This window comes from Crinia signifera, chromosome 3 (genome assembly GCF_055691185.1).
Source record: "Crinia signifera chromosome 3, ASM5569118v1, whole genome shotgun sequence".
NCBI classification, from domain to species: domain Eukaryota; kingdom Metazoa; phylum Chordata; class Amphibia; order Anura; family Myobatrachidae; genus Crinia; species Crinia signifera.
In genome coordinates, this window is record NC_139219.1 from 160,119,613 (window position 1) to 160,133,217 (window position 13,605).

The 13,605-nt window shown below is 42.2% G+C and overlaps 1 protein-coding gene across 2 annotated transcripts in view; it reads left to right on the forward strand.

Moving 5' to 3' along the window:
- Positions 1 to 13,605, forward strand: part of CEP85L (centrosomal protein 85L) — a 224,354-nt gene that overhangs the window by 104,645 nt on the left and 106,104 nt on the right. For both annotated transcript variants that reach the window (XM_083176817.1, XM_083176816.1), the window contains exon 2: positions 1,483 to 1,638. In XM_083176817.1, the coding sequence (XP_083032943.1) occupies positions 1,483 to 1,638 (156 nt within the window). The remainder of the gene's footprint in view (positions 1 to 1,482; positions 1,639 to 13,605) is intronic.

A 13,605-nucleotide genomic window follows, 5' to 3' on the forward strand; every position in this document is an offset into this window, starting at 1 on the left:
CCTCAGATTTCTGTTCAAGCCTCACTCCGTTTCAAACAGAAATGCGCGTTCAGTGAAGCTGCCATGGGCTGTAATTGAATAGCCCTGGCAGACCAAGTAGTCCGTGTTTAATAACCTCTAATTTTATTTGACTTCAGCCTTTAATTACTATTCGTAGCCTTTTTTTCCCCCCCAAAGAGCCACACCTTTTCTACACACTGAAACCACAAAAATGGGTAAATTGATTAAAAAATTTACTTCGTAACAAATGTGATCATAATTTTGACACTTAATAGATACCAATTTCTGAAAGTATAGCTACATAGTTATAGATGTGAGTATATAGTAAATAATACTCACAGAGACCAGTTGGCAGAGAGTTAAGGGGAAGAAACATTAGAAGGGGTGCCCTGCTCGTGAAAGGATACACTCTAAACGGGAAAGAGAAGTATGGGTGCAGGGGAGAAAGGGGGCCTGATGCAGTGGTGGGCGCAAATGAAGTAGAGAAATTATGCCGCAGCCAATGAACTGAGATGCGCACCAGGAACATCATAAACCACTGTGGTGTACATGTGGTTGCACTATTGAGAGAACATCAGCTATGCCACCACACATTAGCACAACCCTGTGATTTCTGTGCCTGACAGCCTGACAGTGATGCCTCTCAAAAGTCTGACAGTCATGCCCCCCGAAAGTCTACTGCTGTAAGCTACCCTCCAGTCACATTTGATTCTGATTTGCATAGAATTGCCAATCAGGATGAATGCATAGTCCGGGTTTGAATCGTGAGGAATATGCAATGGAAGACCAGCTTAGGCCTAGATATATATATAGGTGCAGGAGAGAACTTGCAACATCCACAATACTGCAAATACTCACTTTGTATGCAGTGACAATACTTAGTGGAAAAGCTCTTTTGAATTGAATTCCCCAATATGTTTTTTTGTTTTGAAAATAAAGTATTATTCTTGTGTTCTGTTTCTTGTCCACGCTAATGCAGTATCCATTCAACTGTATAATTTTTTTGTTGTCCTACATTGCTTTCACGGAGTCTTTTTAATTTGCAATAACTTATAACTGTTAATACGTTTTGTATGATGTCTCTTGAAATAATATCTTGGTGTACTGGCCATCCACCTGTTATAAGCACAATACTAATTATTGGATTAATCACAGTTGGTATAGTGATAGTTCTGTTTTCTTGCTATCTAGGTTTGCTTCTAGGTTAACAGGCCATCATTTTTTGTGACCTGACAAAATATTTTTAGTTTTTATGTCTTAATTGAAGGCCTTGGTCTTGCCTGGCATTATCTACATTGCGCAGGTGTTATTACATAAAAAATAAGATTGTATATTTTTGTTGTGTTATGTATATGCCATATTACAAAATAAGTTTCACAATTAAAAAGTACCAAATAATGTTTAAACCATGTGATTTAAATACAAATAATCTTTAAGCTTTGATGTGCTAGTAATTCTCCTTTTTTTTTTTTCTTCCTCTAGGCACTGAGTTCCCTTCATCTGGGTGGCTAGCGAGCTCGCTGTGGCAGTCTTCAGTTGCCCCAACTAGTGGCAGAAGTAGCCACACACGGAGACACAGCATTACATCGGACAGTGGAGATACCGGTATAGGAACCTCCTGTTCAGACAGCCTGGAAGGTGAGTACAGATGTAACTTCTCTTGCCTCTAACATTGAAAGGTATCCCTAAACTCCTGGGTGGCTGACATCTGTGAACAGATAGAATACTTAAGGGGTGTTCACATGGGACTCATGGAAATAGCAAATTGATCTGATATCCCATGTGTAATGAAGATGTAGTTAGCGGTCAGGGATTAGATGGCTAACTACATCCTGCCTCCCCTAGCCGTGGCCAAATACACCCTGCAGGCGGTGTCTATTTGGCCAGGTGATGGCAACACTGCGAGGCCGTGCATCGCTATTGCCCACTGTGTACATAAGGGGCGATTATGACGATGTAGTCAAAATCACCTGGAAGAATTGCTACGTGTGTACACGACTTTAGTATGATGCTATTTTTCTTAAGTACGTCGATATCTGAGGATTCAAACCATCAGTGCACATTTCTATTTGTTGTTCCATTGTCAAAGCTATCCAATCACTGCGTCTTTTACCTGTTATCATGGAGCTAATACTGTCAGAAGTTTGGGCTGACAGATGGAGGTCACAGAGGTTTCCTATGATAAGGGGAGCTGCTGGTTGTCTGACAACCATTAAGAAATGTTTTAAGGGAAGAGGGGATGTGGGGATAGACCAGTGCACAGGTGTAGATAAGAACAGTAAATTGAATATGTGTATATATTAGTCCACAGTAAGGTAGGTACAAGTAAGAAAGCTTGTTTTAAATTAAAGATGTGGAGGTGCTCCCTAGAGAGTAAACATAGGTTATTGGAAAGAGGAGGGGAAAGACTCTCTTTTTGTTGGGGCACTTTTTATTTAATAATTTGTATGATGATGAAAAGAAAAGATTTTCAGAGTAATTTGTTTAAAGAGGACTCAGTAGGTTCCTCAAATATGCATGATGTGTAATAATTTAGTGATACATGAATTGATATGTTCAGGGAATTATCCCTGATATGAGTAATGTTATAGCTAAAATTACTTCTTTATTATAATTCCTTAAAAATAAGCACTAGACATGGACACACAAACAAATAACACAAAGAAGATACTTGTACCCCGCAGTTTATGAATATTCGTGGGGTATGCTCCCTTTAATAGATGTTAAGGGAATGCGTTCCTTCTGACAGCTGGATATCTAATGATCACTTTGCCACAAGTAATCAACAAAGTAGATTGTATTCAGGAAGGAAAAATGTTGGGTACTTATGTAGTATCTGGGCTGCCGATTTAGAAATCGGATCGCATCGCATCGTATCGCATCGCATGCGACCAAATCGTATGCGATGGTCAAGATTTTTCCATAGGATTCAATGTTAAAATGGTCTGAGTCCATTTTAACATAGAATTCAATGGGAAAAAGGGGTCCTTTTCCTTTCCCCACTATCCAAGTGGGCATGGAGTTGGATATAAACCTGTGGCGAGCGTAGCGAGCCACCGAGCCCGAAGCGTGGCGAGCGTAGCGAGCCCCGCAAGGGTACAAGGAATACTTTTTAAGAAATATGCGTCCCCTCGCGGGGCTCGCTTCGCTCGCCACGCTTCGGGCTCGGTGGCTCGCTGCGCTCGCCACGCTATATAAAATCAACTCTATGCCCACTTGGATAGTGGGGAAATGAACAGGACCTTCTTAACATTGAATCCTATGCAAAATCGTATCGAATCGCATCGCATCGCATCTGATTGTATGCCTTAAGGTAAGGCATACAATCACAAAATCGGCAGCCCAGATACTACATAAGTACCTTATGTTGTAGCTAACATATCACTTGTAATGCTAACAAAGTTGCAGTCTCCCCATTTGAGGTCAGATTTGAATATCTGTTTTGGCTGCACACAGTGATCTCCCTAGAGGCAGTATCATATAGCATAAATTAGTCAGTCTACTCACAATCAATAAGATTTACAAGTCAGAGAGAGCATGTACAATATTAGTATCTTTAAGTTTAGTGGTTATAACACTGAATAATTATGTATGAAGCTTAGCGAAAATAGGAGTAGTTTAAACAATAATAGGTACTAATGCCTCAAAGGCAACAAGGATTTTTGAAGGGGGTCTCCTCCCTCAGTTGTAAGGAGAAAGAAAAAAGGGGATAATGGGAAGAAGATGGAGGTAGTAGACCAGACAAGTCTCCTAGGTGACAGTTCACCAAATATATATACCTATAGAGTGGCAGTGAATACGACTTTTCACAGCTAGGTCTCCCTAGCTGTTACTGGTCATATTCCGCCATACCAGCTGCCACTTGATATAATCAGTGGGCTTTTGGAGGTATTGTGGGACGTCAACCTAAATTCCCTGTTGTTCCCCTTGAGGTGGCTGCTGCCCAGCTCTGTATACCTGTGACAAGTTTAGGGATTCAATGGTTTCCTACAGTGGGGTCACCCCCTCTGTGTACTAAAAAGGCCCAGGTTTTGTCAGCTTCCGTCAGCACAGAATTATGCTGTGGGGCTTCTTAGGTATTGCGGGTGAGCGGACCTCAAATGGCCTAGGGGTCCAGGGTGGATTGATAGGGGGTGGCTGCTGCCCAATTTAATATACCTGTGACAGTGTTATGGGAGTCAAGGGTTTCCTGCAGAGGGGTCACCCCCTCCGTGTACTAGAATGGCCCAAAGTTCTGTCAGCTTCCGTCAGTGTCTTATAACACTGAGGGGCTTAGAGGTATAGTGGGTGAGCGGACCCCCTCACTTGTAGGTATAGGGGTTAAAGAGCAGAGAGAGGGGGCTGGTGCGGTATAACGTCTCTAGGACAGGTAGTTGCACAGGGGTTATAAATGCGTAGCATAGGTAGTTTTATCCGTTCTAAATGAAAAAATGGAGCACACTCTGTTACCCTGCTGTCAGTACCGGGAGGTTTAGAAAGATATAGATGGCAGAGGTAGGGTAAGAAGAAAAAAAGGGGGGGAGAAGGGTTGAAGGGAGAAAAGGAGCAAGGAGGAGGAGACCCGGATTACCTCCTTGTTCACCCCGGGGGTCAGAACCGGGACCTCGCCCGGGTATGCTGCTGTAGCACCGCTGTGAATCACAGCTATTTGTGTACCGTGCGCCGGCTGCTGGGATAGGAGTGTGTCCCCGGGACCCGCTGTGTCTCAGCGTGTTTTTAGTCTCTGCAGCGTGTGTTCCTACACGCTGTCAGCCGCGCCGGCTCTCGGCAGCGTGTCTTCCTTCCCGCCGTCAGCTGCGTACTGTGAGACAGTGTGAGCGGCGTAAGGAGTAGGAGGAGGTATCGGACGGGACGTCCTTGGAAGTCCAAGTGTCCCGGGACGCTGCTGTCAGCGTATCTGAGACCACAAACGATCGTTTCGCCGTTAGGCTTTTTCAATGTGATCATTAGATATCCAGCTGTCAGAAGGAACGCATTCCCTTAACATCTATTAAAGGGAGCATACCCCACGAATATTCATAACCTGCGGGGTACAAGTATCTTCTTTGTGTTATTTGTTTGTGTGTCCATGTCTAGTGCTTATTTTTAAGGAATTATAATAAAGAAGTAATTTTAGCTATAACATTACTCATATCAGTGATAATTCCCTGAACATATCAATTCATGTATCACTAAATTATTACACATCATGCATATTTGAGGAACCTACTGAGTCCCCTTTAAACAAATTACTCTGAAAATCTTTTCTTTTCATCATCATACAAATTATTAAATAAAAAGTGCCCCGACAAAAAGAGAGTCTTTCCCCTCCTCTTTCCAATAACCATTAAGCAATGTTATAATAGAGACTGTTTGTTTTTTGTGATTTGATATTTTTAGGTTTATTTCAAAAGAATTGTCAATAACTATTTTACCACACATTAGAAAAAAATAGTTTGAATTTAATATATCATTGGTTGCAGTAGTTTTTGAAACATCCCAGTTGATTTGTAGCCAGCAATATTTGACTGCTCCTAAACTGGCACTGCCTTCAGTTCCCTAGGACATAAGGTTATTGCAGTCATCAACATGTTATGCAGCCACATTTGGAATTCTATGTCTTGTTATGTTTTATACCGTTACATTCAAATTGACATGCTGTTATTTGTGTATGCGTTGACAAGACACACGCGGTTTTATAAACCTTTTTTAAAACTGAGACTTCCTGTTAAGATACTTTTACAGGAAATGCTATATTGTTCTGCAACTTGCTATGATTGCTGTTTCCGAACATGCTATCTTGAACTGTCTGAACCTTGTAAGTAAATACCCCGTGCTCCACTTAGGCATTCCAAGGCTTTATATTGCATTTTCAAGAAAAAGGTGTGTTTTTGAAAGAGGACTTCAATACTCAATTGTAAGGTAACATTTTTTTGACTTGTGGCTGTGGTAAATAGTTATCCATGTTGTGTATTAGATCAGTACTTGTAGTGTGGACTCACAAGGGTATACTAACTAAAGTGCAGGTTTACAAACGTGCAGATGCTGCCCACAGCAAACAATCACAATCAAGCTATTGTATTCTAGAACGTGCTAGATACACGTATCCATCTGTTTTGTCACTACAGTGTGTAGTGTGTGTACACTTGCTCCTGCTATGCCATTCACTGCAATGGGGACTGGAGTACACATGCACCCACCTCCCATTGAGTTCAGTGAAGCCCGGCTGTAATGCAGACACTGCGGAGGACTGCAATGCATTCCTGAGTTGTACAGTAGTCTGCTATACACAGCAAAGCTGCAGCGAGACACATCTTTATGTAAGTAGAATCTGATTGGTTGCGTAGGGGTAACCTATCCACTTCTGCAAACCTGCACTTTAGTAAATATGCCGCTTAGGTTAAGTAGTTTTAAATATTCATAAATGCCTGCAATAAGTTCTGTGTAATAATCACGGTTCTCTCTGACTGAAGAATTCATACTGCATAATTTAAGTAAGATTAGTTTACAGTTTGATTTTGTGAAACTTACCTCTCCTGAACCTAAAACTAGTGCCTGCACAGCACCCCATGCCTTCCAGGGCCAGTCCCCAATGGAACAGCATTTGAGCATGCAGGTATACTTCATCTGTGACAACACATTTGCCTGGTGCTTAATACTTGCATATTTGTAGTGGCATGTATTATATGCAGGCCTGCTGATCAATAATAATGAAAGGGCAGAATAAGTTTTGCCCAAAGTCTAAACCAGAGAATTGTGAACATATATGTAGAAACTGTTACTGCAGGTTTTACAAACTAGCTTTCAGCAACTTCTTTTTTTGGAGTCTTCCTGTGCGCACATAAATGAACCCCGACGTGTGTTAACCGTCCACCTACACAATATGCATATGAGACCGAGTAGGAAGAACATTCTGCTTATGAATCATGGTAAAAAGATGTACTGCTGCTGATGTTACAGTGCAGTTTCATCTAGAAAAAGTATGGGGAACCTTCAGCCCTCCAACTGTTGTTGAATTACACATCCCAGCATGCCTTGCTACAGTTTTGCTATTTGGCCATGCTAAAACTGTTGCAGGGCATGCTAGGATGTGTAATTCAACAACAGCTGGAGGGCCGAAGCTTAAACATGCCTGACCGAGAATATCTATTAATTGCTACTCTCTACTATTACGTACTGATGAATGTACATTTTCCTTTTGATATTGGACATTTTGATACTGTGGAAAAGTAGATGTTAAGAATCTATTATTTTCAAATAAGACTGAATGAAGTACCGTATTTGCCGGCGTATAAGACGACTGGGTGTATAAGACGACCCCCCAACATTTCCACTCAAAATGTAGAGTTTGTTATATACACGCCATATAAGACTACCCCCTCTTCCGCACACCTCCCTGTCACTAGCAGCTGTCTGGTCCCTTGAGTGGTGGGTTTTGCTGGGGCAGGACAAACCTACCACATAAAGTTTTAAGACCCCCTCATCTGCAGCTTCCCTGCAGTGATGCCGCTGTCCTCTCCCCCCCCCCCCCCCCAGGCATAAAGTATTGAGCCTATATTCATTAAAGGGTACCTCTCCTCGGCCTCGGGCCCCCCCCCCCCTTCTTATGCATACGGTACCTTAATAATAAAAGCGCTTTCTTCAGCCTAACGGCCTGTCACATTGCGCATTGATGTCGGCGGCAGGCTCGGGTGTTTTCGGCGGGACTCGGGAGGCTCGTGTTACTGAGCGCTCCTGAGTCCCCCCGAGCCCCGCCGAAAACATCCGAGCCTGCCACCGACATCAATGCGCAATGTGACAGGCCGTTAGGCTGAAGAAAGCGCTGCAGAGAAATACTGCTATCTTTTATTATAAAGGTACCGTATGCATAAGAAGGGGGGGGGCAAGGCCGAGGAGAGGTACCCTTTAATGAATATATGCCGCACCCGGCATATAAGGCGACATCACACCGTGCACCCGGCGCATAAGACGACCCCCCACTAGAAGGCGAATTTTTATGGGGTAAAAAGTCATCTTATACGCCGGAAAATACGGTATGTTAATTTTCTGCAAGTCGATTATTGCAGGTCTTTCTCCACTGTGATTTGCTGACTGGCTTGTCCACATGTGGTGGGAAGGGCAAATACACTGTGGCCCTTATTCTGGTTCCCTCGCAAAGGAAAATACCTTCTCAAATGGACCATGTGCACTGCAGGGGGCAGATGTAACTTGTGCAGAGAGAATTACATTTTGGTGGGGTTTTACTGCAAACTGATATCTATATTGTAGTGTAAAAATAAAGCAGCCAGTATTTACCCTGCTCAGAAACAAAATAACTTATCAAATCTAACACTCTCTGCACAAGTTACATCTGCCCCCCTGCAGTGCACATGGTTTTGTTCATTTGAGAAGGAATTTGCCTTTGCGAGTGAACCAGAATAAGGGCCTGTATTTTAATCTCGCTATTAGTAAAAAGAAAAGTGGGAGACGTTGGGAATTGTTCCTTACAAGTTTTGGGAAAAACCAGGAAATCCATTTTTCAAGGAGATGCACTAAAAACGATCATCTGATGTACCGGTCCACAATGATTTCTACATCTGTCTGGAACAAAAGTCTGTTGATGTGCACAAAATAGAAAATCCGTTGTGTATCTAACAAACATAAAAAGAAACATGATTATTTTGTTACTTGCCTACCCTTCCGGAAGCTGCTGGAGACTCCTGATTTTTAGGGTATTTACATTCTGTAACAAAAGGGCAAATGACTCTCACATGTCCTGCCTTATTTCTAGTGAAGTGAGCAGGCTGAGGATAAAAGCAGGGAAAATCCTGCAACAGCACTAACATGGGGGGCTAAAAGACAGGAATGATCTACCCATAGACCCACAATTCACTGGCATTTCCTCCACCTTGCACACAGTGTCTGATAATATAACTGTTCAGCCCAGTCTAGGCGGTATATGCATATATACCTAACACCATTACATTGGCTTATGTAGTTTTGTTTTAAAACCGTCATGACAACAGTAGGTACAAATTGACAGAATATAAATATGCCTGCTTACTGATCTGGTACCAGCTGTGTGGCAATGGAATGCCATATATGAATATACAATTGGTGCACGTGCGATCATTACCACCGCAAATCTCTGTGTATCTTGAAAATTATAGAATGAGCATTTTGCTTGTGCATACATTAATACAGATATATAAGCTTGCAACCATATATTGATGAAAATAAATAACTTGTTAGGGGTGACTGTCATTCCATATGTAGAGATTTAGCTGTAAAAGCAGGAGTGGCGATGCCTGCTTGGGGCGGGCGTCTGCCTAGTCTTCGGCAAACAGCGACGGAAATAAAAGTAAAGACTGACTTTTATTAATGGAGGGGAGATAAATCATTTGATGGTCAGCGAGGGGATGATGTGTTTGTGTACACATCCCCTTGTATGGTATTGAGGGGATTCAGCAGGTTGGGGGCGGCATAAATTGTTATGTTAATGTTACTTTGACGATCACACACTATACTATGGACAGATAAAATAAGCCTTTCTTGGTGATCCACAAGGAAATTTCTAAACACATTGGACCTGATTTTGATTTTCATGGTTTATGTACAAATCCGATGGTTAGTGGTCTGTGCATGTGCAGAGTGGATCTTGCAATATCGCTCTCAGCCTCCCCTTTGGGGGAGCAGAGCAGAGGCATGTGGCCCCTCTTATGTAGGCATGATCAGCATTGTGTATGCTGTGTTGGGTGCAGACTTCCCTTATCCAGTTGTCCAGATCCTACAGCCAGCCTGCAGAAACTTTGGTTATGCAGGATGACCACGGTCTGCTACCGTCATTATGGTGATTACATGCTGCATCTTAAGGTCCAACCTTCGGATCTCACCATTGCATGCAAGAGGCATATTCTGCCCAACAGATGCCTCCTACTGCATTTTGTATGGGTTGCACAGTGGCTTCCCTGTGGCTGTGCAATTCTGTACAAATCGGAATCAGGCCCCTCAGCTGTAGTCAAAGTAATTTTGGAGGACGCTTCACACTTGCTGAGGACCTGGGAACCACAAACCTTGAATACACTGAATACCATTCATGTATAAGCTTAGCAATGCTATTTCTCCTTCTTGGAATTCCAGAAATGCCCACCCTGACACCCTGAACACAGATGGGCTATGGAGAATGAGACATGACTCTACATTACACGCTGCTTTGGGAAGAAAGACAGACATATGCTGCTCTTTGTTCCTGCTTTGCTCTATAGGGTACAGAGCAGAAATCTAAAGGCTTGAATTTAATGTTAAATGTTGACTTTTTTTCTCCCCATGTTTTTGTAAATGTATAAATAAAAATGCATAACCTCCCTATGTAATGAGGCCTACACACGTTGCTATTTAGGTGCTGGTCTTTATAACTGGCCAATCAGCTCCTACCTGTCATTTTTCAAACCAAGCCTGTAACTTAACAGTTAGGAGCTGATTGGCCAGTGATAAAGTACCAGCCACATTATCACTTCACAGAGCTTAATAAATTTGCCACTAAACCTCTTAGAAAATGCCTTTACATCGCTCTGTGTGTAGGGGCCACAGTGATAGCGATGCGCAGCCCTGCACGTTGCTATTGACAGACTATTGGTATCCAGCATGCTGTGTGCTGAGCGATCTAGCATCGCTCAGAACGCCCAGCATCTCTATAGTGTGTAGGCCTCTTAAGAGCTTGCTATAATGCCACATTGATGAATAATTTTAGAAAGTAGAGATGGATTGGTCCGTGACAGGGAAGAATAGCATTAAGTAGTGTGAAGACCAGTTACAATGTTATAATGGGATGCAGCAGGCACCGGGCCCGCTGTGTGGTGAGCGCAGCAAGCCCGCAAGGGGAGGGGACCGTGATCCACATCCCCCCCCCTTGTCGGAATTCCAGCTTCAGGATTTTGACCGCCGGGATTTCAAACCAATCCGGTTATAATGGTCTGGACACAATGCAGAAGACAAATGTCCGTATGGTGCCTTAATTTGGGGTGTTATTTTATTGAGGTCAGTTGATGCACATCTTTTCTGGCTCCTTAAGTGCTTGTACACTTGGGTATTGGAAAGCAATGCAAGTTAATGCCTATAGACTTTGTACTTGCTTAATAGAGCACTAGAAGCATGTTCATTAATATAACTAAAAGATACCCTGCAGCATAGTGTACTAAGTTCTGATGCTACGGCAAGCTGCAGGCAAGGTCAGCAATTACACAATGCAAAGGTTACAGACATGGGCTTACAGTATAGCTAAATCTTACATCATGTCACTTAAGGTGTTACGCAAAATATTAGATCTTTTGCATCCTGTTGGCTCTTAGACTGACCTGCTCCGGTTTTCTACATTAATTTGGCTGTGCCTGTCTTGATCAAAGAGACCATTCATTTGCTGGCCCTCCGCAGCCTTCAGGGCTTTTTGAATATTTCTCTGACTGCTGATAATTACTGCAGATCATATGGCCTGGCCACAGAATATGCAGATGTATTTCATGTTTGACTACCTATGACGTGACTTGCCTAGATCTGGTTGGACTGGGTGGCAAGATTGTAATGAGTGGCCTACTTCTAAGTTGCCTGCTGACCCTTCACATTTCCAGTGATTTTATTAACTGACCAAAGTTTCTGTCTTTATGAAGCATGCATGGTAATGTTTGCCACAGACATCAGGCATTTTTGATGCGGATAGTACACCCCAGAAGACTGCACTAATAATTTGATATGGGACACGTTTATATCTGTGTGCAACTGTATAGAGTGATACAATTTTTATTTTATTCTTTTTGTACACAAGTTCTTTTGTGCTTCGTATCAGACTCTGTTACACATAGATAGAAGTGTTGCATAGCAAATGGAGTGCAGCCTCATGGTGCATTCTAGTCACAATGAAGACACCCAGCTCTAGCAGAGTTGCCTGCACCCTGGCAGTTCACTTTCACCAGGCGGCATGGGGTTGGGGTATTGAAATTGGGTGTATGAGGACACCTCTGTAGTTATTCAAGTTAAGGTGATTATTTAAGTCCAAAATTATAATTTCTTGTTTGTTTCATTTAAATTCATTGCCGCTTTAAATCTAATGACTATCTCCCTGGAATTGCTTCAGCTCCATTACGTTTGTCATGGTTTTACCTTGCAAGCTTTTATTTTCGAGACCGTTTTAACTGACTGACATTCACACCACCTAATTGTATTTAGGTACCTAGTATAGAATCGCTTCACATTTATAGGTGACCAATAACCATTGGTAAGTTGTGTTTCAGAAAATAATTTAATTGGGCTAGATATACTTTTTTATGGTTCATTTGTTCTACTCTATTTATAATAATCTTTGGCCTTATTTGACATTTGCATGGCCCCAATGTAAATGCACTGCAGAGGAGAGCTGTCGTGTAAGCAGTACTGATGTTGGAGGGAGAGCTCTCTAGAGAGTTTGGCAGGCTTATGTTTCGCAGTGAGGTAATAGTGCCAGACGCAGCATGCTCTTCCTGCAGTACAAACCCAATGGCAATAGGACACGTTGTCCATGATACCTTTTTGAATGTCACTTCTTTACTGAATGGCTACTGTAGTTCATTGTATGCTGCTTTGGGTTTGCTGTGACTTTATAAACCTAGAAATATAATTAAATGGCCAAATAGAACATGTGATAAATGGAGTCTGCTGGATTTAGTGCTTTGGTCCTCTTCTCTTTTATTGTGGTTAAGAGGGGTGGAATATCCACAGAATAAAGTGATGGCCGGTATGGCCTTTGTTACTTGCTGTCTTGTTCCCATTGGGTAATCATCGGTGTGTGTAACATTTGTGTGCACAGGTACCTGTCCTAACATCTGCACCTTTCTCTCACTACCAATGACACCCAAGCAGCTTGGCAATGAAAGAATTAATAGAGCATTTGTTTGTGCATGCTAATTACTGGCCAGCTGGGAGGTAGCAGGGTAATGTGCTGTCACTCATTAGTATACATTTTCTCCCTCTGTGCTTCACATCGTATATTATTTCTGCACTCCAAAACATTCTTGTGTGTGCCATGTATTCTGACTATTGTGCAAGACATTTTATATTGTGATAATTGTTTTATTTTATATTACCCATAATATAAAAGAAAGCATGGAACTTGTGTAGTTTCACGGCGCCACTAGATAGGATACGATTTAGTATGCGATTTGACATAAGATATCGCATAAGATATAGGAATAGGATAAGATTTACTATCCATTTCATTACCCCACTATCCACTAGGGCGTGGAGTTGATTTTATATAGCGTGGCGAGCGGACACGGATGTTGTTTCAAAGCAAGTCACCAATATCGCATGCCATTTGCATGCAATTCCATAAAATACATTCCGTGTACCCTCGCGGGGCTCGCCACACTATATAAAATCAACTCCACGCCCTAGTGGATAGTGGGGTAATGAAATGGATAGTAAATCTTATCCTATATCTTATGCAATATCTTGTCAAATCGCATACTAAATCGTATCCTATCTAGTATCCTATCTATCCTATCTAGTGGAACTACACAAGTACCGAAAGCATTTATCACAATATACTTTTGACCATGGGGAAAACTGTGTGACTGTCTGCTTGATTTTGGTTCAATCTGTGTTTGTTTTTGCCTGAGA